Below are 26154 nucleotides of genomic sequence, written 5' to 3' on the forward strand. Positions count from 1 at the left end.
GGAATTCTGCTTCTCATTTGAGACATCAGAAACCATGAAATCCAAGAATTGGCAAGACCTGTGTTTCTCACCTCTCCTTCTTAGGCCACATAAAAGGCATCTAGGGAACGCATTAAAAACACCTGTGTCTCCCCTACCCACACTTTTTTAGAATCAAAACCTGGCATGGGGGGGTGGGGTCAGGCCCAGGAACTTACAACAAGTCCCTAAGAGATTTGGAGGTACGGCCAGGGCTAGCTACCACTAGGCTAGATGGAACAGGAGGGTCCTACAGGGGTTGATGATTATCCCGATGGCCCTCTGCTGAACCAGGAGAGGTAAGGCAGCTGAGGGAAGGGCTCTGGACTCAGCTTCAGGAAATCAGAGCCGGGAACGAGCAGAGGTGACCTTGGGCCAATCACTTAACTTCTCAGGGATTCTGGCAAATGAGGGCATTGGACCTTTCAGCTCTGGCAGGTTATTATTTGGAGATTGTGTGTAGTAGCAAGTCTTGGGGCCTGGGACTCTGCTGCTTGAAGTAGCAGAGGGAGGTTGGCCATTGTGATATCTTATTGTTAAGTTCATCATCTGTCTCTCTCATCGCTCCTTCCCCACTTCAGGAACTGTGTGCTGTTACAATCCTTCCACCTTTATTAGGGACCATTAGAGCTTTACAGCACCAGCAGATTGGGTGGGGCCAGTCACAATAAACAGATTTATAATGGGTGTAAATGAGACACCTATCGCTGCTAGAGGTTAACACTTTCAGGGCCTTTGAGTGGCAGCTTGCATGCCCAGGCCTTCTGGCCCTGACCACTGCAGGGAGCCTCTTCCTGGTCAGCACCTATTGGACCAGGTTGGTGATAAAGCCCAGTAAGTTCTTGCTCAGTAAACCTCTGAATGACATCTCCCATTCGTGTAACGTCGATTTGCACAGTGGGCACAAAATAGCTGCTTAATTTATCTCAAGATGGTTTACAAATGGAAACAGAACAAGCCACCGCCCCCTTCTGGAGAATCCTACTGCCAAGTGAAGTCTAGGGTTTGCATCCCTAAGTGGCAAAGAAAGAGAAACCAAGTAAGTCAGTTCTCTCTGTGAGGAAAGTAGTTCCTCAAGTCTCTAGAACTGTGTATGCATTCTGAATGGTGGAATTCCAGGCTGTACCAATATCTAAGCCCAAACGCTTTCTTCACCACACTGTCTCCAGTCGCACAGCTGGCGCCTGGCACATGGTAGACGTCCCATGGATCTGAGCACTGATGAGATCTATTATAGACGGCTTCTTGTCCAAAAGCTTAATGCACAAATCTGCTGTTTTATAATCTGCCATTCAGTTTTAGAGTTAAACTGAGCAGGGAATTTGTTTCATTTTACATAACATAGTATATGTTATTATTTAAAGCATATGTTCCCTTTTCTGGACATACTATCATCCTGCTCTGCCTTCATTGAGGCTGCTTAACCAAAATAACACGGCAGCGCACATACACACAACCTCCAACGTTAAACGCTACCAGGAAGTTTTCAAAGAGCGTAATATTATCCATTCTCCCTTAATGTTCTGGTTTAGTTTCTAGTAGTTTCGTTTACTAGCTTCATCTAGTCTACTGGTTTTTTTTTTTTAATTTTTATTTATTTATGATAGTCACACACACACACACACAGAGAGGCAGAGACACAGGCAGAGGGAGAAGCAGGCTCCATGCACCGGGAGCCTGATGTGGGATTCGATCCCGGGTCTCCAGGATCGCGCCCTAGGCCAAAGACAGGCGCCAAACTGCTGCGCCACCCAGGGATCCCCTAGTCTACTGGTTTAATTTAGTTCTACTAGTTAGCTGAATGTTCTACAAGATTAGTTCTTATAATCTCCTGCCAGCATCCCTTGGGCAAGAAAAGAGTGAGAATGGCTCTTCCTGAGTTTCTGTTGAGTCACCTGAGGTCTAGAAAAGGACTTTTTGCAGTTCGGAGTCATTTGGTGAGATGGCTCTAAGCAGCCACTGTCCTCTGGTAGTGCTCCCTGAGCACTTTGCTAGTGCAGCTGTTCAGTGGAAGCCAGGAACCATCCATCCTCCAAAGCCTCAGTGCCTGGCACCTGGTGCTGCCTGGGACCAGCATCCATGAGCTGATGACCCATGGCTATCTGTCATGATGATGGGGATAGTGATGAGGCTGCTGCCGGAGCTGCCCCAGCGACAGCGATGAAGAGGCTGGGGTCTGGCCAGGCAAACGCCCATAACAAGGCAGCTCTGATGCTTGCCAGGCCTCAAAGGATCTTCTCCCTGGGTGTCACTTCCCAGCAGGGCCCTGCTTATGAATAGGTCGCAGTGGAAAACCTCTCCTTTCTAAGGCAATTTTATGAGCCCTTCAGTCACAATACAGATGTCTGTGTTTAGAACCTTACTTTTGTGTGGACACCCAGTGGCTCAGTCTGCTGATGGCTTTATAGCCTTCCCCCGTTGCCCAGACCCACTAGAAGCATCATCATTCTCCTTGCCAGCCAAGCCCAGGGGCCTTTGTTGCAGCCACATTACCCCACCTCGCAAAGGCTGCCTCTGAGAAAAGAGACCCCAGGAGCCAGACCGTGGCCGGGCTCCGTCTGTCCCTAAAGCCTTTAGGCCTAACGATGCCCGCCATTAACCCTTCTTGGGTTTCCTTCAACTTCCTTTAGAGAAAAAGGCATTTAAGTGACTCATGTTGCCATGGTAAATTCCCATTAATTAATCCTTCCCCAAAGTCGACCCGATGAGCCCCAAACTGGGATCCAACAGGGTGAGTCTAAATTTGGGGCTCCCACCCACAGCCCCAAACCTTTAGAATTGGTCAGCCTGTGCTCGTGGAAGCACCCATTCCTATCCCCCTTAAAGCACCTTTGGAAATGGGTGTTCTGCTTAGGCTTCAGAAGTCAGGAAGGCATAGGCTCCCCACAGGGACCCATTTTACACCAGGTAAAGTGCTGCCCAAGACCCCTGCTGCTTCATCTGTAATACCCTGCCCTGCACCCACCTCGGGCCTGCAAACACCAAGTCGCCCAAAGTGTCAGTGCTGTTTCTACCTTGATAACGTTTTACTCTTTCTCCTTCTCCCTTCCTTAAGAGGCTGGCCTCCCACTAACCTCAGCAAAGCCAGGAGACCTAGAGGAGACATGTATACACCACTGCCACTTCTCCACCGCTCTGCTCAACAGACTGATAGTGTGGAGTCCAGTCAGAGTTGAAAGTGTAGGTCATTTGTTCATCAGCTGCTCATCCCATCGGTATTTACGGAGTGCCTACATGAGCTAGGTTCAGGGTACCTGGGGGGCTCAGTCAGTTAAGCGTCTGCCTTGGGCTCAGGTCATGATTGTAAGGTCCTGGGATTGAGCCCTGTGTCAGGCTCCCTGCTCAGTGGGGAGCCTACTTTTCCCTCTCCCTCTGCCCCTCCCCACCATTCTCTCTCTCTCTCTCTCTCAAATAAAAATAAAATCTTTATTTTTTTAATTAGTTTTTCTTTTTAAAGATTTTATTTATTTATTCATGAGAGTCAGAGAAAGAGGCAGAGACATAGGCAGAGGGAGAAGCAGGCTCTCTGCAGGAGCCTGATGTGGCACTTGATCCCGGACCCTGGGATCACACCCTAAGTCAAAGGCAGATGCTCCACTGCTGAGCCACCCAGGCATCCCAAAAATAAAATAGATAAATAAATAAAAATAAATGGGTGAGGCTCTGTGGGAGGCGCTGAGGACACAGTGGAGAAGGCAGGAGAGGTCCTGCCCTCATTGGGATTATAGTCCAGTGAGACACAGAGCCAAGCAACAAGTAAAATCATTTCAAACCATCAGTGGGTCACAATGGAGGTTCAACATACCTGGAATCGGTTTGGGGCTTCTGGGGAAGAGAAAGAAGGATCAGCTTTGGAATACTACTGGCTTGTAGGAGACCCTTAGCAAGAGGTAGTAAGAATAACCTCTTCCTCTTCGAACCTCAGTTTTCCATTCTGTCAAATGGGCTTTCCATGACACACAGAGAGCAAATCGTGTAAAGCACTCGCAGAGGTGAGGACTTCTCAAGTTCTCAAGTGCCAGCCTGGGTTCTTTCACATGTAGCCGCGGCCTCCCTGGCTGAAGTGCTCATTGCAAATCATCTGATGTTTGCCTGTAGAGACTGGCTCTCGGGTAAGGACCAGGCGTGGTGGCTGGGGCGGACCTTGTAGGGAGGAAAGGCAGAGTTTCTCTTGCCCTTCTACCTCCACACATGTGTGATTTTCTCAGGCACCTTGTGCATGTTAGCTTCTGTTTCCCAGCCAAGATGCTTTTGATGGAAGATGACTTTTTTTTCCCTCTTCTTCTCTTGGCTACATTTGCTTTGATTTTTATAAGAAAACCAGTTTGTGGGCTTCCCTTAAGTATCACTCAACTTTTACTCCTTGAGCTCAAGAATGTTTACCGTCCCCACAGGCCTGTCTGTGTTTCTCCTCTTATGAACTGGCCTTCTCACTAAGTCACCTCAGGTAGAAAGCAATGTGGAATTGAAACCGGCCCAGTGTTTAAACTGCTTTCATCTTGCATCAGCTTTTTCCTCTCAGGCTTTCAGATTTTTAATCTCCTAAACTCTTTGCAAACATTAATCTTTATCCCCAGAGAGGAGGCAATCTAAGGCCTGGCAGTGGTCCCGTGTCACCGATGAGGATGCTGAGGTAGCAGTGCCATCTCCTTCATTTAAAGCTTTTGGTTCTGGGTTCCCAGTTGCAAGCCAGGGAAGGGTACACATTCTTTTATCCCAGATGAGTGTCTTAGAAGTTTCCTAGACTGAATCATTTGTATCTCTGCCTCTTTCCTCAAGAAAGCGACTCCTGGGGATCCCTGGGTGGCTCAGCGGGTTAGCACCTGCCTTCAGCCTGGGGCATGATCCTGGAGATCCGGGATCGAGTCCTGTGTCGGGCTCCCTGCATGGAGCCTGCTTCTCCCTCTGCCTGTGTCTCTGCCTCTGTGTGTGTGTGTGTGTGTGTGTGTGTGTGTGTGTGTGTGTCTTTCATGAATGAATAAATAAAAATCTGTTTTAAAAATAAAAAAAAAAAAGAAAGAAAGTGACTCCTCTATGGGAAAAGGGGCAGTGGGTTTCAGAGAATGCATTACGATAGGGTCCATCAGGACTGACCTAATTCCTCCTGGTCCCCTCCCTGGCCCTGTGTTTTGGCATCGTCGGAAAGACAGGTCTGTCTGCCCATAATTGATGGACAGAGTTGTTTCCTTTTCTCCTTCACACGCTCCCTCATGCCTGGGCTTAAATTCCCAGTTTCTAGACCCAACAGGGTTGGGCTGTGCTCTGCATGAGGTTAGAAACACAGGGGAAGAATGTGTGTGCCAGAGCTCTGGCTAGTTGAGTAATGTTTACTCTGTTGGTGGCTGGGACGCTCATTCGTGCTGGCAGAGGTCCATCAGCCGGAGGAACATTCCTGCATTATCAGGGATGGGAGATTGGCTTTGAAATGTCAAGGGTGAAAGGCATCCCACCAGATTCTGGGTGCAACTCACAGACCCCAGTAAAAAGGACCCCCTGGCTTCAGAGCCTAAGGCCACATGGGGCCAAGCTGAGCCTCATGCTGCCGAGGAGGCAACACCTCCCTCTTCCCACTTACTATATAAAAAGAGTGACTCTGGTCATGCTCTCCTGGCTGACATTGCTCTACTATTTGCCTAGCTTTTTCTCTTCCTGGAAAACCCGGTGCTTCTCTAACCTTATTCGTTCATCATTCTGGCTTCCAAGGAAGGAAGATCCATATGCCCATCTTGTAGATAAAAATACCAAGACCCAGGGCAGCCCAGGTGGCTCAGCAGTTTAGTGCCACCTTCAGCCCAGGGCATGGTCCTGGAGACCCAGGATCGAGTCCCATGTCGGGCTCCCTGCATGGAGCCTGCTTCTCCCTCTGCCTGTGTCTCTGCCTCTCTCTCTCTCTGTGTTGCTCATGAATAGATAAATAAATAAATCTTAAAAAAAAAAAAAAAAAAAAAAACAAGACCCAGAAGTTGACTGGCCCAGAATCATCAAGACAGAGAGACAGAAAGAGAAAGAGAGAGAATATTAGTTTCAAATGTCCAGATGCTGATTGACTTCTGGAATTGTGGAATTCTGGCTGTTTTTAGAAGTGCTAAGAGAGTTGTAGTTCTCAGCCCCAGAAGAACAAGTTTCTGAAAAATCCCTGTGGTTAGCAGGTCCTCTCCTGGGTCCTCCTGCATGGCAGTTGTGTCTGTCTTTTGAACACAGGTGCACAGTCAGTTCTATAGAACCTGACATTTACATCATAAAAACCACCATGCTCTGTAAAGTCACGCAATAAAAACCATGGGGTTTATGGGGGAAAAATGGGGTTAAAGGCACCCTACTCAAAACTTCTTCAGTGACACCCTTTAAAAAGATAAGAATCTAATAAAAACATTAGCAGAGTTATATACCTGTTAAATAGTTAGGAAATGCATAAATGCCATACAATAATAAATACGGCATTTTACCTTGAACAAGTCCTGAAGTTTGCCTGCGGAAGCAGATGTCCAAAGGGCTACAGCTTGTGAGTTAACATGAAGTAGGGCGGAGGACTGTTGGAAATTGGAGGGAAAGCTATAACTCCAGATGTGGATGGACATGGCATATAGCACATGCAGGGAACTGATGGTAGCTGATAGCTGGTAGATGCTTGAAGAGTATGTGTACGTGTGCACACGTGCATGCACACTAGTGTGTTTAATGTTTTCCTGTGTGACTCTGCTCAGCTGGGTGCAAGTTTATGAATTCCTCAAATGTGAAGTTCATGATATGCTCAGATTATTCCATAATGTATCAATAGATTTAGAACAGATCTACACTTAATACCAGTTGCTGCAGGGCTGGCTGTATTTTCTCCTTCTTCCAGAAGGGATGATCCGTTGCTCTAGAGCTTGGATGCTCAAAGCAGCTGCAGGCTCATTCCTTCTTTCAGTAAATATTCACAGTCCCAGGCTCTGTGTTAGCCTCTGAGGATGCAACAATGAGTAAAAAGCCATCCCTTCCTTTAAGAGGGAAAGAAAAGTATCCTATCATAGGAACATTATAGGGCTGAGTGACCAACTCCTGTTGTAAGGGTCTCAACTGCATGTAAAATACAAAAGGGCAAAGCAGATAACTACCAGATGAATCAAGGAAAGCTTCGTAGAGGAGGTGACATTTAGCCCTCTTAAAAAGATGTAAAGGGAAGAACTTTCCAGGCAGAGGGAACAGCAGAAGGGTCTCAGCTGCATGTAAAATACAAAAGGGCAAAGTAGATGACTATAAGGATGAATCAAGGAGAGCTTCACAGAAGAGGTAAAACTTAGCCCTCTTAAAAAGATGGAGAAGAAGAGAAGAGCTTTCCAGGCAGAGGGGACAGCAGAAGCCAAGGCACTGAGGCAGGAGATGGCAGGTGCCCTGACACGGCTGTATGGGATGTCATGTGAAATGATGCAAATAAGGGGCTGCAGTCACAGAAGCCTAATCCTGCTGATCTTTGCTAGTGGGGCTTTTCCAGAAGGCAGTGAGGGGCCATGATAGGTTTCCAAACAGGGCAGGGACATGGTGCAAGTTTGTTTTAGAAAGAAATCCCAAGCTGCAGCAGTGTGAAGAGTGCCCTGGAGAGGTGGATGCTGGTGCAGGAAGCAGAATGTGGAGATGCTGGCTTCTGGAACCATGAGCTTTGTTCATGTTTTGATACTTCTGACCAGTCATATTGGATAGAAATTGGATGAGTTGTCTCTGTCCCACATGCCATCAGGAATTCAGAAAGAGCCCCAAAATACAAAGGCGTAGGAACAGGTGAAATAGGTCAGCGCCTCACAAGGATCTCAGGAATGTCTCTAGATTCTAACTGGGATGACTTTTGCTACTGGACACACTTGCTATGGTTCCTGAGACCAGTGATGGGGACATGGCCAATGAATACCTTGAGCGAAGAAGTGAGTGCAAGGTACAAGGTCACCTTCTGGATTATCATATCTCCTATGGGGCCCTCTGAGGCTGTTATTAACCTGGCATCTTTGGTTGGTCAGTATTAAACCAGAGCCCTTGTGGTATATTTGTGTTCAAAGCTTATAGGGGTGAAAGAAGAAAGGAAGAGGTCATTCCACCTTCCTAGCACAGTACCTGGCATGTAATAAATGCTCAATAAAGTTTTGTGAACTCAGCCTTCCTGAAAATGTCTTTAAGACAAAGACAATACCAAAGTAGAAGGAAGTGAGGTATCTTGAACAACTGTTCTATGCCAAGCATGTTCTGGGGACTTTCACATCCCTTAAATCATTCATCTTCTTCCCAGTGACCTGAGGGACAGAAATTGCTAACTGCAAAGAAACCGAAGCTCGGGGAGGTTGAGTAGCTTCCCCAAGGTCACACAACTAATATGTGGTAGAGCCAGGATTTAAACCCAGGTTGCCTGATTCCAGAGCCTCCTCCACTTTCCTTCTCTGAAGCGCTCTTCTGAGTTTGTGAAATACACAAGGACCTGGCCTCTCTTTCCTCTAATGAGAACACCTATTCTTGGTGGATTGCCAGCAGATATCTTGTGATACACCTTCCACCTCCACACCCCCTTTAAGGTGGCTGCCTGGGTCCAGAGTGATTGCCAAACTCCTGGTGAGAGGAGCACTGGTGGGCAAGGTTACAGGCGAATCTGGAGCTGGTGAGCAGCCCCCTGCCTCGCTCCCACCACACTCAACAGTGATAACAGCTCCCTCCTAAAGCGGGCAGTCCTCTGGCTCAGTGATGAGGAAGTTGGAGTTCACCCAGTACACTGATGGCAAAGCTGAGATCACACAGGGATCTCCTAGCCCCCAGCCCGATGCTCTCCCTTAGCCAGAGGTCTAGGCTCATCAGTCCTTAAACAGAGCAGCCCCACCCTTACATTTCTCGTAGAATGAAGTTCTGCTGGGGTAGAAAACAAGGTTTGAAAACCACAGCAGCCGTGGGCTACACTGCCTGGGTTCTAACAAATGGCTCCTGCCCCTCATCTGCCAGGCTCCCTCCTAAAAAAGGCTTTTGTTTCCTGCGGATATCCTTGGTTAATTATTTTTAAATAAATAATTATGTAGCCTGCAGTAGGGGAGAAGCCTTCCCGTGACCCATATTTGATCATCAGAGGACTGGCCGTCTCCCTCCGGCCAAATTAAATAGGCTAAAACCAGAGTCTGTTTGACTTGAGGCTGAATCGATGGTGGAGACAGGCTGGGAGGTGAACACACACCTAACTCCCAGCGTTATCACCGCTCTCTCAGGAGCAGAGCATCTTGGGGAGGTAAATAGCTGGCCAGGGAGTCAGAGAAAGCAGGAGAAAACAGGGTGAAGTCCAGTCCCTTCAAAAGGAAAGAATGAGTGGGGCAGGGGCCAGGCCTGCCTCCCAAGTTGCTTCCAAGGCAAAACATCAGTGCTTCCACAAGGTAGGATTCTTTGGGAACTATTCTTCACGAACGGGTCACTCCATTCAGTACTTAGAGTCTGCCCTAAGTTGTCTAGAATCCTAGAGTCTTAGGGCAAATACCCTGGGGTCCATCTCCATACTAACTCCCTCTCTACCTAGCATTACCATTTATTTAGCATTATGCTAGGGAATTTATAGATATTTTCTCTTACCTCAAAATAGCCCTGTTAAGGAAGCATTCCCTCCATCGCATGAGATATAGCTATGGCACAAGATCACACATCTCCTAAGGGCAAAGTCAGGATTCGAGCCTGAGTTTGGCTAGCTTCTGAGCCAAACTCAGCTCCTGAGCAGTCTCCTCTTTGTGCCCCCTTGTCAGAAAATCCTTCCTGTTACTGACTAAATCTGCCTCCCTCTTTTCCTTTGGATCTGTTCTGCCTCCCAAGCTCATAAGGCACACATCTTTCTTCTTCTCCATAACAACACTGTGAGCTAGCTGTTGGACACCTCCTGCCAGGAGCTCAGTGGGAAATGTGACTGAAAAAAAAAAAAAAAAAAAGAATCTCAGGTGATCCATCGAGATGAAGTAGAAGGGGGTAAATTGGAGACCTTGGGGCCGCAGATAACATGTGGAGAAACATGGGCAGGGCTGCTCAGGGGGTGTTGGTTTGGAGGCAGGGAAGCCTTTCCTCCTTTTAGCTTCATAGTTCCCGTTCCTCCCAAAATGCAGTGCCCTAGACCAAGAGCTACTATATATGCCAATGCTGTCCCACTGCCACTACCACCCCCACCAGCAGCCCCTAGACTCAGGATGAGCCAACCACAGATAGAAGAAGGCATAAAGCCACTCTGAGTCAAGCAGATTGCTCTCAAGGGTTAGAGCTTTGCCTTGGCACTTGTCTGTTTCCTTCCCGGCCCTCTGAAGCTCTTGGTCCTATCAGCTTTGGGTGACGTCCTTTGGGCCATGCCAAGAAAACTGGCTTGGTCTGCTCTTGGCAAGCTTCATCTTAGTGATTTGGAAGTTGCCGGTTATGGTGGCTTGTGTGGCCCCTGGGGAGGAGTGGGGGTGTTGTAGCTTCATCTGGCGGGCAGGGCTCCAGGGGGAGCAGGAAGCAGAGCAGCAGGAAACAGACCAATAGAATCAGGATACTTCATACAACGAGGGTGAATGTGAGGAAAGCTGGCAAATGGAAAAGTGCAGCTGGCCCATCTCTCCAAACAATTGCATGCCTAGAGCATTTGGTCTCATCCCTTTGCAGGAAGAAACAAGGTCCCTTAAACCCTTGTATCGAATCCCAAGTGAAAAGCAAGAGCATGGTCTTTGCAGGCTTTGAGCTTAGGGTGAGATGTCCCAGTGATCCCCAGCTCTGTCTTTGGCTGTTTCAGGGGGCACATTCAGCGGGACTTTGACTCTAAGCGAAGGAGACAGGCTCTTTGCACCTCCCCCCCCCCTTGGCTTCCTTCAATAGGCTACTTTTTGCTTAGCATTTGCCCTTTCCTGAGTGCAGACCTCTGTTTTGGTTCCTGAGCGAGAAGGAGGGTCAGAGCCTTGAGGCCATAAACATGTGTGGTTCTCCCCTCCCTTGCAGACCAAACTGCAGTGGTTTACTAAAGCATCCACACCCGGCCTGCATGTGCTGCCTGCCCTACCCTGGCACACGCGCCTTCCCCTGGGCCCTGGAAGTCAGCCAAATGGGACCCCATCAGAGGAATGTGAGTTGCAGAGCCAAAGACTCCCAGCTGCAGCCCCATCCCTGTCCTGCTCTGCCCTTGTCCCCTCAGGGCCTCTCAGGCTCAGCCAAAACCATGGTGCACAGAGACTTGATGCCTTTTGCTATCGCTCTTGCAGGGGACCTTGGGCAAGGGTAGATATGGGTCTTTGTAGAATGGGTCTACTCACACTTTGCAGCCCCACATTGCCAAGAGATGCCAGGGAAACATTTCTAGAAGGCATTTCAAAGAATAAAAGAAATACTCTAGCCAGGAAGAGAGGGCCAATCTCAGCCCCTAAAACCTGAAAGAACCATGCTAAAGCAACAACAATCAGAATCCTTTCATTTGTTCTCCTTCTTCCCTCCCTTCCTTCCTTCCTTCTCTCCCTCCCTCCCTCCTTCCTTCCCTTGACAGATATATTTTGAGGAGTAACCAAGTGCCAAGGTACTAGGGCTTTAGTAACAGACAAAACAAAACAGATAAAAACGTCCTGCCCTCGTGGAGCTTACATTCTGGAATCAAAGTGGAGGCCAGGCCACCTTTACCCTAGAGAAAGATGGCCAGTGTTTCTTGTAGGTAGACAGGGGAGGAAGAAGGCAACTTGGTATTCTCATTATCCGCCCTCACAAACAAGGGGAGCGAGCCAGAGTTCCAAGTCCCCGGGGGCACTCATGTCTGCTGTTGGGTCTGGGTTGTTTTGCAGGAGTGCGCTACAGCCAGCAGGGAAGCAATGAGGTCACTTCCTCCTCAACAATCAGCCACCATGGCAACAGCGCCATGGTGACCAGCCAGTCTGTTTTACAGCAAGTCTCCCCAGCCAGTCTGGACCCTGGCCACAATCTCCTCTCACCTGATGGTAAAATGGTGAGTACACCTGGGCCATTGTAGCTGTGGAGCTGATAAGATAAGAGGCAAAACAAACACAACTTCTCACAAGGCCTGCCTCAAACAATGAGCCATTGTAGCCCCATAGGGGAAGATGGGGGCTGTCCAGAGTTGGAACGGAAAGGTAGAACCAGTGACCCAGCCTTTGGAGGGTGGAAGAGGTGTTCAGTTTGAACCTAGCCAATAAATCTGACAGAGTTCTGCTCTCGTTTTATTGATTGAATGCCTCATAAAGGAGCAAGCCGGGTGGGACACTGTTTGTTTTGGGGGTGCCAATGACATTTGTGTTGATAAAATGTTCATTCATACCCCCACCACTAAGGCCTCCAAAGCCAGTTTTTTCACCTTAGAGAACACTTCACTTTGAAACAAGCCCCCTCTTTCTTTTTACCACCCCCTGGTCCTAGCAAGGAGAGAAATCAAGTCAGGACTTAGGAGGTGGCAGGAGGTGGAGAGAGGCTTCTTGAACTGGACATCCAATGGCAAGTCAGTGAAGAGCACAGCACAGAATGGCAGGTGGGGTGGGGCAATGCTTGCAGGGTGAGCGAGAAACACCGACTTTGAAGTGCCAGTGAACAGGGTTCAAATCCTAGCTCAGGCACTTAATAGCTGTGTAGCCTTGGGCAGGTTACGGAACTACTCTAGGTCTCTCTTTCTCAACTATAAAATGGGCGTAGTAACAATACAGTTGTTGGGGGAACAAATGGGCTAACGAGGGGAAAAACTTGGCACGGTGTTAAATATTCAAGAAATGATAGCGGTGGTGGTGTTATGTTACTGTCAGTGTTACTCTCTTTAAATGAAGTTTTCTGTGGTCACCACAGCCTACGCCCAGATGTAAATTTAGCACACTCGATGAGGAATAGACTCTTTGAACATTCAAGGCTCTAATTCCCTAGGCACACAAGTGCAGGGGAGCGCAGCGGGTGAGAGAGACAGGCATTACGACACTAGGGAGGGCAGGAAATGGAAAACTTTATTCTTTGGGTCATGCTCTGTGTTTCAGTGGGGGAGGAGCTGCAGGTTCCTGGCTTTCACACTCAAGGTGGAGCTGCACACATTCCCTCAAGTTGTCTGACCCAGAGGCAGGTGGGGGCCAGAGCAGGGGGGTGGGGGGGGAAGGGGAACAGGGAGCAGATGCCATTTCAGCTCTTGACGTGTGTGCTGTGTAGGCAACATAGGAATGGTAAGTCACAGGTGATTGAGTTCCCATATCCCTGGAGGGAAAACAAAGTGTAGTTTCCAAGGGGAGCGCTAGCCCAGGTAGTAGTCTGTGCAAATGAGCTACTCTCCCCCTTGCCCCTTCATAGGGGTGTGTGCAAACGAAAAGGTGCTCCTGGGGAGGCCTGTTGTAGTCTCCTTGCCCTTCCCATCATCCCCTATGCTTCTTCTTCATGAAGAACAGTCTGTGTGGCTACCTTGAAAGAGGCACAGGCAAATCTTCATGAGTCACTTTGAGACCCCAACAGGTTAGGGCTAAGGATTGCCCAACGGGATCCCCATAAGAGGGGAATCTTATGGAAGAGGTCTTGACTTAGTCTTGCCAAGTCTCCACTCCTCTTGCTGGAAGGTTCTTCGGGTTTCCCTTTGGATCCTGCTGCTCTTTCTCCTAAGAGGCGAGTGGCCTCACCCCAAGCCAGAGCTGCTCCAAAAGCAGCTCACAGACATGCTTTTCACTTCCTGTTCTGCTCAGCAGTGCCCTAATGGGCAGTAGATTATTGGATTGATGATTGACCAAGAGAGCACACCTCAACGTTAGCAAACACCTGGGAGCTTGTTTGCAGGGACTGGCTTTTTACTAGGCTCCAACACCCTGGCTCATATGTGATGTCACTGTTACTGGATGCCCCAATGCAAGAATATGTTCTCTGTTAATATATAACAGGCCCATCACAGATTGCGGTCCACCAAGGCAAGAGCAGAATATGGTTAAAAATAATGCAAGCAAGAGAACCAGTATGTCCACGTCTTGGGCTCTGCTGTTTATCAGCGATAGGATGGATGTGGCTTAACTTCAGCTTCCTCATCTATAAAATGGGGAATAATAATGCCTGCATCATGGGGTTGGTGTGAGGATGGCTTGTAGCACTGCTGTTCTTTGAGTAAGCCTTACAGAGTGCAAGGAGTAACAGTCTCTTGTGTATTGACTTTTGGTAGGATGTGAATTCAAAATCTTCCCCAGGGGAAAAAAAAAAAAAAAAAATCTTCCCCAGGGATTAGTTTTGGAAATATTGCTGATCCATTGAGTTTCCTTTGCACTGTCTATTCCCTCTTCCATACCCAACTGCATAGACAAAAAGCTGGATAGATTTAGGGTTGCAGTTTGTGTGTGTTGAACATTGCGGGTTTTTTTTAAAGCACGTACTAGGGGGCACCTGGAGGGGCGCAGTCAGTTAAACATCAGATTCTTGGTTTCAGCTCAGGTCACAATCTTGGAGTTGTGGGATTGAGCCCCACATCGGGCTCTGTGCTCAGCGCATAGAGTTTGCTTATCCCTCTCCTTCTGCTTCTCCCCCCTGCTCACACACTCTGTCTCTCTCACTCTCAAGTAAATAAATACAATCTTAAAGCACAGACTAAGGTGCCTGGCTGGCTCAGTAGGTAGAGCATATGGCTCTTGGTCTCAGGGTAGTGAGTTCGAGCCCCACATTAGGCATAGAGTTTACTTGATAAAAAATAATAATAAATATTAAAAAGCACATACTGGATACTTTCACAGTTTCAAAGCAGTATAGCCTACCAGTGAAGAGCTCAGGCCTTGGAGGCAGATGGCCTGCTTTTAAGACCAATACTACTTTTTTTTTTTTTTTTTTTAAGATTTTATTTACTTATTCATGAGAGGCACAGAGAGAGAGAGAGGCAGAGACACAGGCAGAGGGAGAAGCAGGCTCCACGCAGTGAGTCTGATGTGGGACTTGATCCCAGGTCTCCAGGATCAGGCCCTGGGCTGAAGGCAGCACTTAACCACTGAGCCACCCGGGCTGCCCCACCAATACTATTTCTTGAGCACATTTCTTAACTTCCCCCAACTTCAGTTTCCATGTCCACAATGTAGGGATAATAAAACCAACCTCATAGCTTGTAGGCAGTAAAGCACTGGGCATAGGCAACAGTACCGCAAATGGCAGCATTCATATAATTCAAACTCAGCAAATTACCATGTTAGAATCACAACTGGTGTCCTTGGCAGCCCCTGGCTTCCTTCAGTCCTGGAGGCAAATAGAAAATACTGGTTGTGTTTTAGAGTGGGAAGGAACCTGACCAAGGTTATCCAAAAATGGTAAGTGGAAGAGGTTTGAATTCCAGCAAAACTTGGTTTGAATTCTGGCTCCCTCACTCACTAGTCAATTGACATAGAGCTGGTCTCTCAACTCTTTGGAGGATCAGTCTCTTAGTTGGTAATGTAGGAGCAGTGGTGATAATGCCCTTCCTACTTGGGTCATTATCTAGTGAGGACAATCAGTAGAAGTAGAAGCACTTTAATGCCATTGCACATTGAAGTTGTTTTTATAATTGGCATCTGCGTTTCTCTTTCACCATTAAAATCAAACATTGATACGTTAGAGATTACCGTCACTTCATTGACTTTCTCCAAAGGACTACATTACCCAAGGGAAGTCTGGAGGCAGGTTACTGAATTTTTTTTTTTTTTTAATGACTCTGACATTTTAAAAAACAAGTCTAGCAAACAGGCTGGTTCTCTCTTGTTTGATGTGGTCAGAATTCCTTCTTGGTCATGTGACACATCCCCCAACAGATTTCTGATACCCGTTTTAAAAACACAAACAAACCTGTTTCGTTTTTTTTTTTTTCCTTCCTTTCTTTTTCAAATTAACCTTGGAAGCTGTGGGGTTGACCAGAAGGTCAGAGTGGGAGATAATGTCTTACCTGGGTGCTGGTGTGAGACTTATTAATTTGACAAGCTCTGGGAGGAGGGCAAATGGACTACTCAGACATGAATGTATGTATCCTAACCCTAAAGTCCCTCCCAGTGGTCCTGATACCATCAAGAATGTCTGGAGTAGTTCAGAACGACAGGAGATATCTCTCTTCCTTCCTCCCCACCTCTCCCTTCTCTCTGTCTCTCTCTTTAAGATTATATTTTTGAGTAATCTCTATACCCAACATGGTGCTCGAACCCACAACCCCAAGATCAAGAGTCACATGCTCCACTGACTTAGCCACCCAGGTGCCCTGAGACATCCTTTCTTAAAAATAATTTTTAAACTATAATAGTAAGTAAACTACTTTGTCACCAAAAGAGTGTGTGTGTGTGTGTGTGTGTGTGTGTGTGTGCATATGTGTGTGTGTAAAACTGATAGCTCCTTATAATTAATGGGGAACCTTTGGAAGCATTTCTGAAAACAACAATCAAAGTAAGCACATCTATGACAGCTGTTATTGTTTAATACCATTTAGAAAGTTCTGACCAATGCAATAAGACCTGTACATATATTAGTACTAGCAAGGAAGAGACCTTATCAGTATGTGTGCTTGTGATGCCATTATACACTTGGAAACGTGGAGAAAATCAAAAAGGAAAAGACACTATTAGGAATAAATAAAAGGATTTGATCACTAATAAAAGAATTCAGGGAATCCCTGGGTGGCTCAGCAGTTTGGTGCCTGCCTTCGGCCCAGGGCGTAATCCTGGAGACCCGGGATCAAGTCCCATATCAGGTTCCCTGCATGGAGCCTGCTTCTCCCTCTGCCTGTGTCTCTGCTTCTCTCTCTCTCTGTGTCTTTCATGAATAAATAAATAAAATCTTAAAAATAAATAAATAAATAAGTTAATTAATTAAATAAAATAAAAGGATTCAAAGTGGCTATGTGTGATGTAAACACATTAAAATTTGTAGCTTTCTCTTACTAATCTGTCATTAAAATATAATGGTGCAACAGAATGCGGGCACCTGGAGCCCAGGGCTTATTTTTAATAGCTTTGTCTTTACAATATCAGCACCTTGATAAAAAGAAAAAAGTTTTTTAATGGTTAGTGGAGATTTGGAAAAGACAGAGAAGCCCAGTGATGGCTGATCTCCCCCAACCCACAGTAATAATTGCCTGGGTATGGAAAGGCCCTCTATAAAAGCCAAGAACTTGACTTCTAGAGTCAGACCTCAGTTAGATATACCACTTGCTGAGTTATTGGATCTTAGGCAATATCTGTATCTTCTCTGAGCCTTGGCTTTTCTATCAGTGAAATGGTGATATATCTACCTGATACCATATCTACCTGATGCAGATCTACTGTGAAGTGTCTGCCTCATGGAAGTACAGTGAGGTTTGTCAGGTAATGTCTGAGAGGCTAAGTACTTAATGGAGCCTGTAGTCAGAGAGCTTTCCTGTGCTTCTTCCCTAGTCCCTTATCTGCTCTCACTAGCGCAGACTTCAGGCATTATTTTTAGCAAACACATGTCTTTTTTTATATATAAATTTATTTTTTATTGGTGTTCAATTTTCTAACATATAGAATAACACCCAGTGCTCATCCCGTCAAGTGCCCACCTCAGTGCCCGTCACTCAGTCACCCCCACCCCCCGCCCACCTCCCCTTCCACCACCCCTAGTTCATTTCCCAGAGTTAGGAGTCTTTCATGTTCTGTCTCCCTTTCTGATATTTCCCACTTATTTTTTCTCCTTTCCTCTTTATTCCCTTTCACTACTTTTTATATTCCCCAAATGAATGAGACCATATAATGTTTGTCCTTCTCCGATTGACTTATTTCACTCAGCATAATACCCTCCAGTTCCATCCACGTCGAAGCAAATGGTGGGTATATGTCGTTTCTAATGGCTGAGTAATATTCCATTGTATACATAGACCACATCTTCTTTATCCATTCATCTTTTGATGGACACTGAGGGTCCTTCCACAGTTTGGCTATTGTGGCCATTGCTGCTATAAACATCGGGGTGCAGGTGTCCTGGCGTTTCATTGCATCTGTATCTTTGGGGTAAATCCCCAGCAGTGCAATTGCTGGGTCGTAGGGCAGCTCTATTTTTAACTCTTTGAGGAACCTCCACACAGTTTTCCAGAGTGGCTGCACCAGTTCACATTCCCACCAACAGTGCAGGAGGGTTCCCCTTTCTCCACATGCTCTCCAACATTTGTGGTTTCCCGCCTTGTTAATTTTCCCCATTCTCACTGGTGTGAGGTGGTATCTCATTGTGGTTTTGATTTGTATTTCCCTGATGGCAAGTGATGCGGAGCATTTTCTCATGTGCGTGTTGGCCATGTCTATGTCTTCCTCTGTGAGATTTCTGTTCATGTCTTTTGCCCATTTCATGATTGGATTGAGCAAACACATGTCTTGAGCACCAATAATACAGAAGGCATACAGCAGAATGGAGGATACTTCCAAATTGAGCAAGTGACAGTCCTACGATACCCAGAAACCCAAGAAGTCCTAAGCGCAGGCACATAACTCAAAGATAGTCAATAAATGGAAGTACCATAAGGGGAGGGATTATTGTGTATTTTACTTCTCTGTCTTCAGCGCCTAGAACTGTGCCTGAGCCTCAGTGAATTATTGTTTAATGAATCAATGAGTGGGTGGCTGGGTGAATTAGCTGTGCCAAGAAATTGCTGAGCCACATCGTTTTGAATGCTGTTCTTTGCAGTCCAGAGTCCACTCATGTTCCACTTGTTTTTCTCTCTCCAGCAGATCTCCGTCTCAGGAGGTGGTCTGCCACCTGTCAGCACCTTGACGAATATACACAGCCTGTCCCATCATAACCCTCAGCAATCTCAAAACCTCATCATGACCCCCCTGTCTGGAGTCATGGCCATTGCACAAAGTAAGCTCCATTGTTGGTCAGAAAACCTGGGGGGCAGGGGGGGGGGGGAAGTGTGGGAAGGGAGCCAGCCTTATTCTTAAAAAGGTTGATAGAAGACCCCCTTCAAACTCACCTGCCACTCGTAGACTTGATTTCACTTGTTTTTGTTCCTTATCTCTCTTCTCAACAATATTTCGACTGCTCAGCCTAAAGAAAGAGAAAATGATGGAGTCACATTGAGTCTTGGTCACGGCTCACCAGCTGGGCATTCGGGGGCAAATCATTAAGCTTACTGGGGTTCAGTTTCCTCATCTGTAAAATGGGTTGCTGAGGTGATCAAATAACAGGGCATAAGGACATGCTTATGAATCTATGTAAAGCATGAGTATGTGTAATATCAGAGCTTATACCTTTGTCTTGTGTTCATTTTTACCTCTAAGGATGTGATAGATTTTCTAGGAAGTTGTGCTGATGTTTATATTGGTTGGAGATGGAGCCATGATAGGCTTCCTTCTAAAGAGGTCACAGGATGCCTCTTTGGTCAGTGGTGACAGTACAGCGAGAGGGAACTCCGAGGCAAACTGTTGTAGCATCTCAGTCTTTAAGGAGAAACACACCTGAAGACTAGGGATGGATCGGGTCCTTCCAACCCTAGGAGGCTCTCGTTCCACAGCAAGCCTGTAGCTCTCACAGACGGGCCAGGTCAGGGCACAGGAAGGCGGAGGGAGCTACGCCTGGGGGTGCCTCTCTCAGAGTTCTTTTTTTTTTTTAAGATTTTATTTATTTATTCATGGGAGACACAGAGAGAAAGGTCGAGACACAAGCAGAGGGAGAAGGAGGCAGATGCTCAACAATCAGCCGCCCAGGTGCCCCTGCCTCTCTCAGAATACTCTAATGTCCATGAGTATTCAGTATGTTTTCGGCTTCATCTTGACAGCTCAGGCCAAGTCATCAACGTGACCCTGGGAAGTATTCCCCAGAAGTCTCAGGAGAGATCTGAGGGTGGCACGTTGCCATCTTTCTTTCAATCTGATATCATCCTCTTGTCCTTGGGACCTCCCTGTATCGAGTGCCTGTATACTGACCTTCTCTTTATTTTGTTCCTGCATTTTCCTATTTCATTCTCTCTCCCTAAATCAGCTCTAGCTGAGGTAGCAACTCAGATCACTTCTGAGGAGGATGGCGTATGTGCTCTTGGAGTGCAAAACAGGGCTAGGCCCTTGGAGGCATGCAGCTTTACTGAGCATGTGTAGTTCTCACTGTATTCTCAATTGCTCAGAAGTAGGTGCACTCTGCACCTTTTTTTTTTTTTCAAAGAGATATGGGAATAGAGAAGCTTTTAGAGGACTCACAAAATAAAAAACTATTTTAAACTTACTGCCTTTTCACAGGAATATGGTAACCATACTAACACCAGGGTTTGAGAATGAGATAGGATACGTAAAACCAGCTTGCTTGCCTTCTAGAAGATTTGGTTAAAAGACACATGGGTAAGATATGGCACCTCTTTATTTCCACAACCAAAAAGATACACAAACCATTCCACTTACCTTCTTTCTTCCCACATCAAACTTTAGCTGATACACACACACACACACACACACACACACACACTCCTTATCTTTTTCTTAGGCACTAGCTGAACTAAATAGCTTTCCCAGGAGCTATTCCATATTTTTCAATGTTGTTCCTCGTAATTTCTTCCAACCCATACTCCTCTACCTTCTTGCTGTATTCTTAATCTCCTATTGCAAATGGGCAGCACCAGAGTGGCCATTGCCTTTGGAAGGGTGTGTGTGTGATGCATGCATGTGTGTGTGTGTGTGTGTGTGTGCATGTGTGTGTGCTTGGAGTTGGGGGGAGCATGAAGAATGGTGAGGATCAGAAAACTTGGCTGAGACATGTGGTCCTGCCCTGTGGAGTGGCAAGCTAAAGAATTGCTTGCAGGCATCCTCTATGGCCAGTCTTGTCTCATTGAGTCTGAGGGTCCTGCTCGGGCCCATGGAGGCCCACAGAGAATATGATAACAAAGTCCTTGGCACTGCTGACTCCTCCTCATTCTCTATTCACCTACTGGACTGGACAATAAGCTTCTCAGGCAGGAATCTGTGCCTAGTGCCCAGAAAACAGGTGAAAAGGCCAAGAGTCACACTCCGTGGGAGCTAGAATGACATCAGTGGCTCTCGATCCTGGAATTGAGGCACGGCAGCATCATAGACTGTGTTGAAAATAAGATTCCTGGGCCTCACCTCCAAAGGTTCTGACTCATTAAGTCTTGGGTGAGGCGGAGGAATGTATATTTCTTAAAGAGTTCCCCCAGATGATTCTACAGCACAGGCAGGTTTCAGAACTGTGCCCTCAAATGTCATCCACTCTTGACAGGGTAATTTGCTTTTCTGGGCAGAGATTTCCCAAAAGAGCAGCAGTAGTGGGCTCCTGGGGAAGCAGCAAGTCCGTGGGGCCTCTCAAGGAGACTGAGACCACAGCAGAAGGTAGGGGAGGGAAACAGGATATTAGGGTATCAGGTGAGACTCGAGCTTGGGGACCTGAGCCCCTGGGGAGTGGGAGATAGTGCTGGTCTGAGGGGGATCAGAGGACCCGGCCCCAGCACCCCACCAAGAGAGCCAGGAGGGGGCTTATTCTCCTTTCACTTCTGCTCAGGGGTCTCACCTTTGAGGTTTCTGATAACAGTATCAGCTACAGCCCTGAGTAAGCAATGGCTGAGGTCTTTGTGCTATCTCTAGAGGACTTCCCTCAAACCCACTTCTGGAACCTTCTCCATTTCAGGAAAGGCTCTCTAGGTATCTCACACACCCTTGTCCGAAAGAGACCTTTTTCTGGATTTTCTTCATCATTCCATCCTGCCCCCCGTTTCACAGAAGCAAGGTCAAGGGAACATTGGCAGCTCTGGGGAAAAGGTTGGAGTGTCTTGCCCCTGATGCTCTCATCCCCACTCCCACCCTGGCTTGGCTGTCTCCCCCAGATTCCTGCCCAGGGAGCACATGGAGTGGGGGATTGGGGGACCAGGGACCTAGTCTCTGCAATGCAGGCCCTGTTCTGAAGAGGCCTTGGGATGTAGAAACAGAACAGTACCACAGAGGCCTCACATCTCCAGAATAGAAAGATGCCAAGAGTTGCTGTCAACTGCCAACCTTCAACTTACATCTTCCTCCTCCCAGCACCTGGACCTTTGAATGCCACAAACCCTGTGCCGCCAGAAAAAGACATGTCTGCTCCACAGACTGGCCTAGGTCTGGTATTTTTCCCCCTCTCTGCTCTAGTCAAGAGGATGAGCACCTGACCTCTGCCAAGGTCTTTGCACAAGTCTACTAAATGAGGGGCTTCTGACTTCATACTCCTCAGACTGTGCAGGTGGTTTGGGGTTTTTTTTTTGTTTTGGTTTGGTTTTTAATGACAATGTGAGTTCCTGAACACTGCTGCCCTCTGCTGGACAGACAGGTCTGAGCAATAATCTGTGCCTGAGAGGGGCTGCCTTTAACTGCCCCTGGGGCACCCAGGCAGGCCTCTCTCTGCCAGTCAGGCCTGGAGGGAGTGGATGAGTTAGAGGCAGGTTTCCCAGGGCCCCAGCCACCTAAAGGGAGCCAAGTTTGGGAGGAACCACTCAGATCTGTGTAAGCCCATTTCCATTCACATCTTACTGTGGAACATAAGCAAGTCCATCTTTCCGAGCCTCTGTTTCTTTGTAGAATGGATCTATAAAATCATTTCCCATGCAGTCTCTCACGGGAGGCCCAGCCGTGCCTGGCACACAGCAGGGCTCAGTCAGTGACCATATCCGGCCTCTCACTTCTCCCTATCCCCAAAGCCACCTCTGATCTTTCCTTTTTGCTCCCACAGGCCTCAACACCTCCCAAGCACAGAGCGTCCCCGTCATCAACAGTGTGGCCGGCAGCCTGGCAGCCCTTCAGCCTGTCCAGTTCTCCCAGCAGCTGCACAGCCCTCACCAGCAGCCCCTCATGCAGCAGAGTCCCGGCAGCCACATGACCCAGCAGCCCTTCATGGCAGCCGTGACTCAGCTGCAGAACTCCCACAGTAAGGAGGCGGGTGTGGGGTACGGAGAGTGGGGGTGGGCATCACCAAGGGCCCTAAGCAGCCCACCTCTGCCCTCTCTGGATCTGTACTTGCTCAGAAGTGTACTGATTTGATCACTTTGTTATCAACCCACATAGTTTCTCAACATGACTTTGTGTGGCTGTGCCTTTCCTAGACCTACCCTCTACCTCCAACATTCCTGGGAGAGGTTGGAAGAGGACAGTTGAGGCCTATGTGTAAAGGGGAGTTGGAGATAGCAGGGGTAGCCCATGTGTGGAACACATGCCATCCCACTCTGGCACCCATGGATGGGCTCACCAGTCAACCACAGCGCCTTTTCCCCATAAGCCTTAACTTGGCCTTTTCAATCTAAAATCCCAAGCAGCCATTACCAAATGACAAGAGTAGGCATGCAGTTTGCATTCCCTGAAATTGAAGAGTCTTCTAGATTCCCCATGCTGTCCAATTTACATACCCCAAATATCTCTAATGGAAAAACATGGATATAGGTGGAAAGTACCATGTGCACGCCATCTTGGATAAGGAATATTAGTGCTTCTGCACTCCCTACCCCACCTGGCCCCCAGGCTAGTTCTCATATCCTATTTCTACAACTACTCCCAAGTCCTATCTTTCAACCAGTTTCCCACCCACCCCCAGCCTCCATCCTGAGCCCCAGGTCAGGATCCAGCCCCTGGCCTACAAGTCTGGGGAAAAATCACAGCAGGCACAATCCCACAGGAACACAAAGGAGTCTCTGGAATAGAGCGATCATCTTGGAGTCAGACACACCTAGATTTAAATCCTGGCTCGGAAGCTTACCACCTGTGTAGCCATTGGTAAAGTTACTTAGTCACTCAATTGCCTCATCCATAAAATGGAATGTAGAGTGATTATGGAGATGAAATAAATAACATAGAGTGATTATGGGGATGAAATAAGAATGGGTATGAACCGTGTTTGGTAAACCTAAGAGTTAGAGAAATGCAAGTGATGATTTATTAAGGGACTTTTTAATAGGACGAGGCAGGAATGGGGAAGAGGATTTTTGTTTCTCCCCTGGCTGCCTTAGAGCTGTGAGTCTGAGGCAGAGCAGCCAAGTTCAGCCTTCTTCTATCCTCAGGGCTCTCTCCCCGCCTCAGGCCTGAGGAGCTGGTTTCTAAACATCATCTCGCATTCCAATCACATATTTTGTGGCTTCTGAAAAAATCTGCCATAACCTGTAGCAGCGTCTGGGACCACGTGTACCTACTTTCCTTTCTCTCAGGGCCCCTACTTGTTCCTGCCCCCTCACCTGGGCAGGATTCCTCAGGGGCCAGGCCCAGGTGAGACTGTCAGAGAGAGGTCCCCAGGGACTTTGGACCACCGAGGCCCAGCTGGGGGCCCCAGGACCAGGCAATAACCAGCCTCCCTCCACAGAAAGGACAAGATAGGGTAGCAGGGCATGACCTTTACCCCATTCCCTACTAGAGGATGCTATGGTAGAAGAGGCTGGTCTCTCCCTCAGGGCCAAGCATCCACATGCTTCTGTTAGTTGGTCTTGTGACTTGGAATTTATATGAATCTAATGGATAAATCATGAGTCCAAAGATTCTAGACTTGGTAAAGAATACTGGAAAAACTAAAAAATGGATCACATGCTCCTGGAGGTTTTATTTGAATCTAGTCTCCGTTTATCTACCATCCTTCCTAGTGATGTCATAAAATGACATACGATGTCATTTTAGTGCAAACTGGAACAACCCAGAATTATTCAATTATACCCGTGTCTAATTATAATGATTAATTTATAATTGCTTGCATAAGACCTGGTGCTTGAATCACAGCAGATATGATAAGCTTATGCTGACCAGCTCGTTTATGTTCGCTAGCTACTTAGAACTTTTTTTTTAATTATTTATTTATTTATTCATGAGACACACACAGAGAGAGAGGTAGAGACACAGGCAGAGGGAGAAGCAGGCTCCATGCAGGGAGCCCGATGTGGGACTCGATCCCGGGAGTCCAGGATCACGCCCTGGGCCGAAGGCAGACTCTTTAACCGCTGAGCCACCCAGGCATCCCATACTTAGAACTTTTTTTGACTTAAAATCTCCAATGCACCACTTGTGCCTAATGGCCACTTGTTGATGCCCAGGCATCTAACATTGACTTGAAAGTCAGGAGAACAGAAGCACCATCTACTACTATATTTTTTTTTAATTTTTATTTATTTATTTATGATAGTCACACAGAGAGAGAGAGAGAGAGGCAGAGACACAGGCAGAGGGAGAAGCAGGCTCCATGCACCGGGAGCCCAACGTGGGATTCGATCCCGGGTCTCCAGGATCGCGCCCTGGGCCAAAGGCAGGCACTAAACCGCTGCGCCACCCGGGGATCCCCATCCACTACTATATACAAGACACTATGCAAAGCTGTTTATGTATTTGGTACAAAGTACTTTACACATGATGTTTTCTAATCCTACAATAGGTATCATTCCCAATTTACAGATAAGGAAATTGAGGTTAAGCAACTTAATTGAGGAGCCAGGATTTAAACACATGGCTATTCTTTTTACCGCATCCTGCTGCCTTCCAAAACCACCAGCGCCACATCCCCTTTTACCTGCCTGGGGACACAGGAGCTATGGTGTGGGATGGGGGGTCTATAGCTGTGTATACACCTGTGTGATCTACACCTTGTCTTTGCCTTCACTCTGTCTCTCCAGTGTATACACACAAGCAGGAACCCCCCCAGTATTCCCATACCTCCCGGTTTCCATCTGCGATGGTGGTCACGGATACCAGCAGCATCAGTACGCTTACCAACATGTCTTCCAGTAAACAGGTAATGCCAGTGGGATGGGGAGGGGGCAATGTCTGAGGCTATTGATGTGCAGAGAGAGTGTGGAGCCTGGCCCTTCCCAGGTGCCTCATTACTTGCTAAAGGAATCCCTGGGGTCAGAGGGCAAAGATGGTGGGCCACCGGCTAAAGGGACTTACTGCTCACCCCAACTTCCCCCAACAAGACCACTAAATAACCAGAGCTTAATAAATCACTGGAGACTGGATTACACAGAGCCTTGAGGTATTGAGACTGAATCGTCCCCCATGGACTGATCGGTGATCCATGGAAAAGATGTTTCCAAGGGCAACTTGGGAAAGCCACACCCTCTGTAGGGTTTCATGCTTTGCAAGAGGGATCTCTGAGGGCTTTCTACAAGTTAGTCAGTGGAAAGGACGAGTAGGGAGTCAGGGTCCTGAGGACAACTCCCCCCTCCAGGACCATGCTGGACCCAGAATGCTCTAAGTTCCAGAGAATGACCCAATTCTACCAAACCATGGAGATTCCCCAGTAGGCAGCCTGGCC

General features: G+C 47.4%; 1 protein-coding gene across 7 annotated transcripts in view; it reads left to right on the plus strand.

Moving 5' to 3' along the window:
- The window catches only part of HNF1B (HNF1 homeobox B), a 55837-nt gene that overhangs the window by 20764 nt on the left and 8919 nt on the right, over nt 1–26154 (plus strand). For 2 of the 7 annotated variants that reach the window (XM_072779574.1, XM_072779572.1), the window contains exons 5-8: nt 11790–11950; nt 18639–18771; nt 22609–22803; nt 25514–25632. In XM_072779574.1, the coding sequence (XP_072635675.1) occupies nt 11790–11950; nt 18639–18771; nt 22609–22803; nt 25514–25632 (608 nt within the window). Of the gene's footprint in view, nt 1–11789; nt 11951–18635; nt 18772–20141; nt 20241–22608; nt 22804–25513; nt 25633–26154 lie in introns of those variants that run through there. The other 5 variants (XM_072779573.1, XM_072779570.1, XR_012008679.1 and 2 more) reach the window with 4 other exon arrangements.

The sequence above is a fragment of the Canis lupus genome, chromosome 16 (assembly GCF_048164855.1).
Source record: "Canis lupus baileyi chromosome 16, mCanLup2.hap1, whole genome shotgun sequence".
In the NCBI taxonomy this organism is placed as follows: Eukaryota; Metazoa; Chordata; class Mammalia; order Carnivora; family Canidae; genus Canis; species Canis lupus.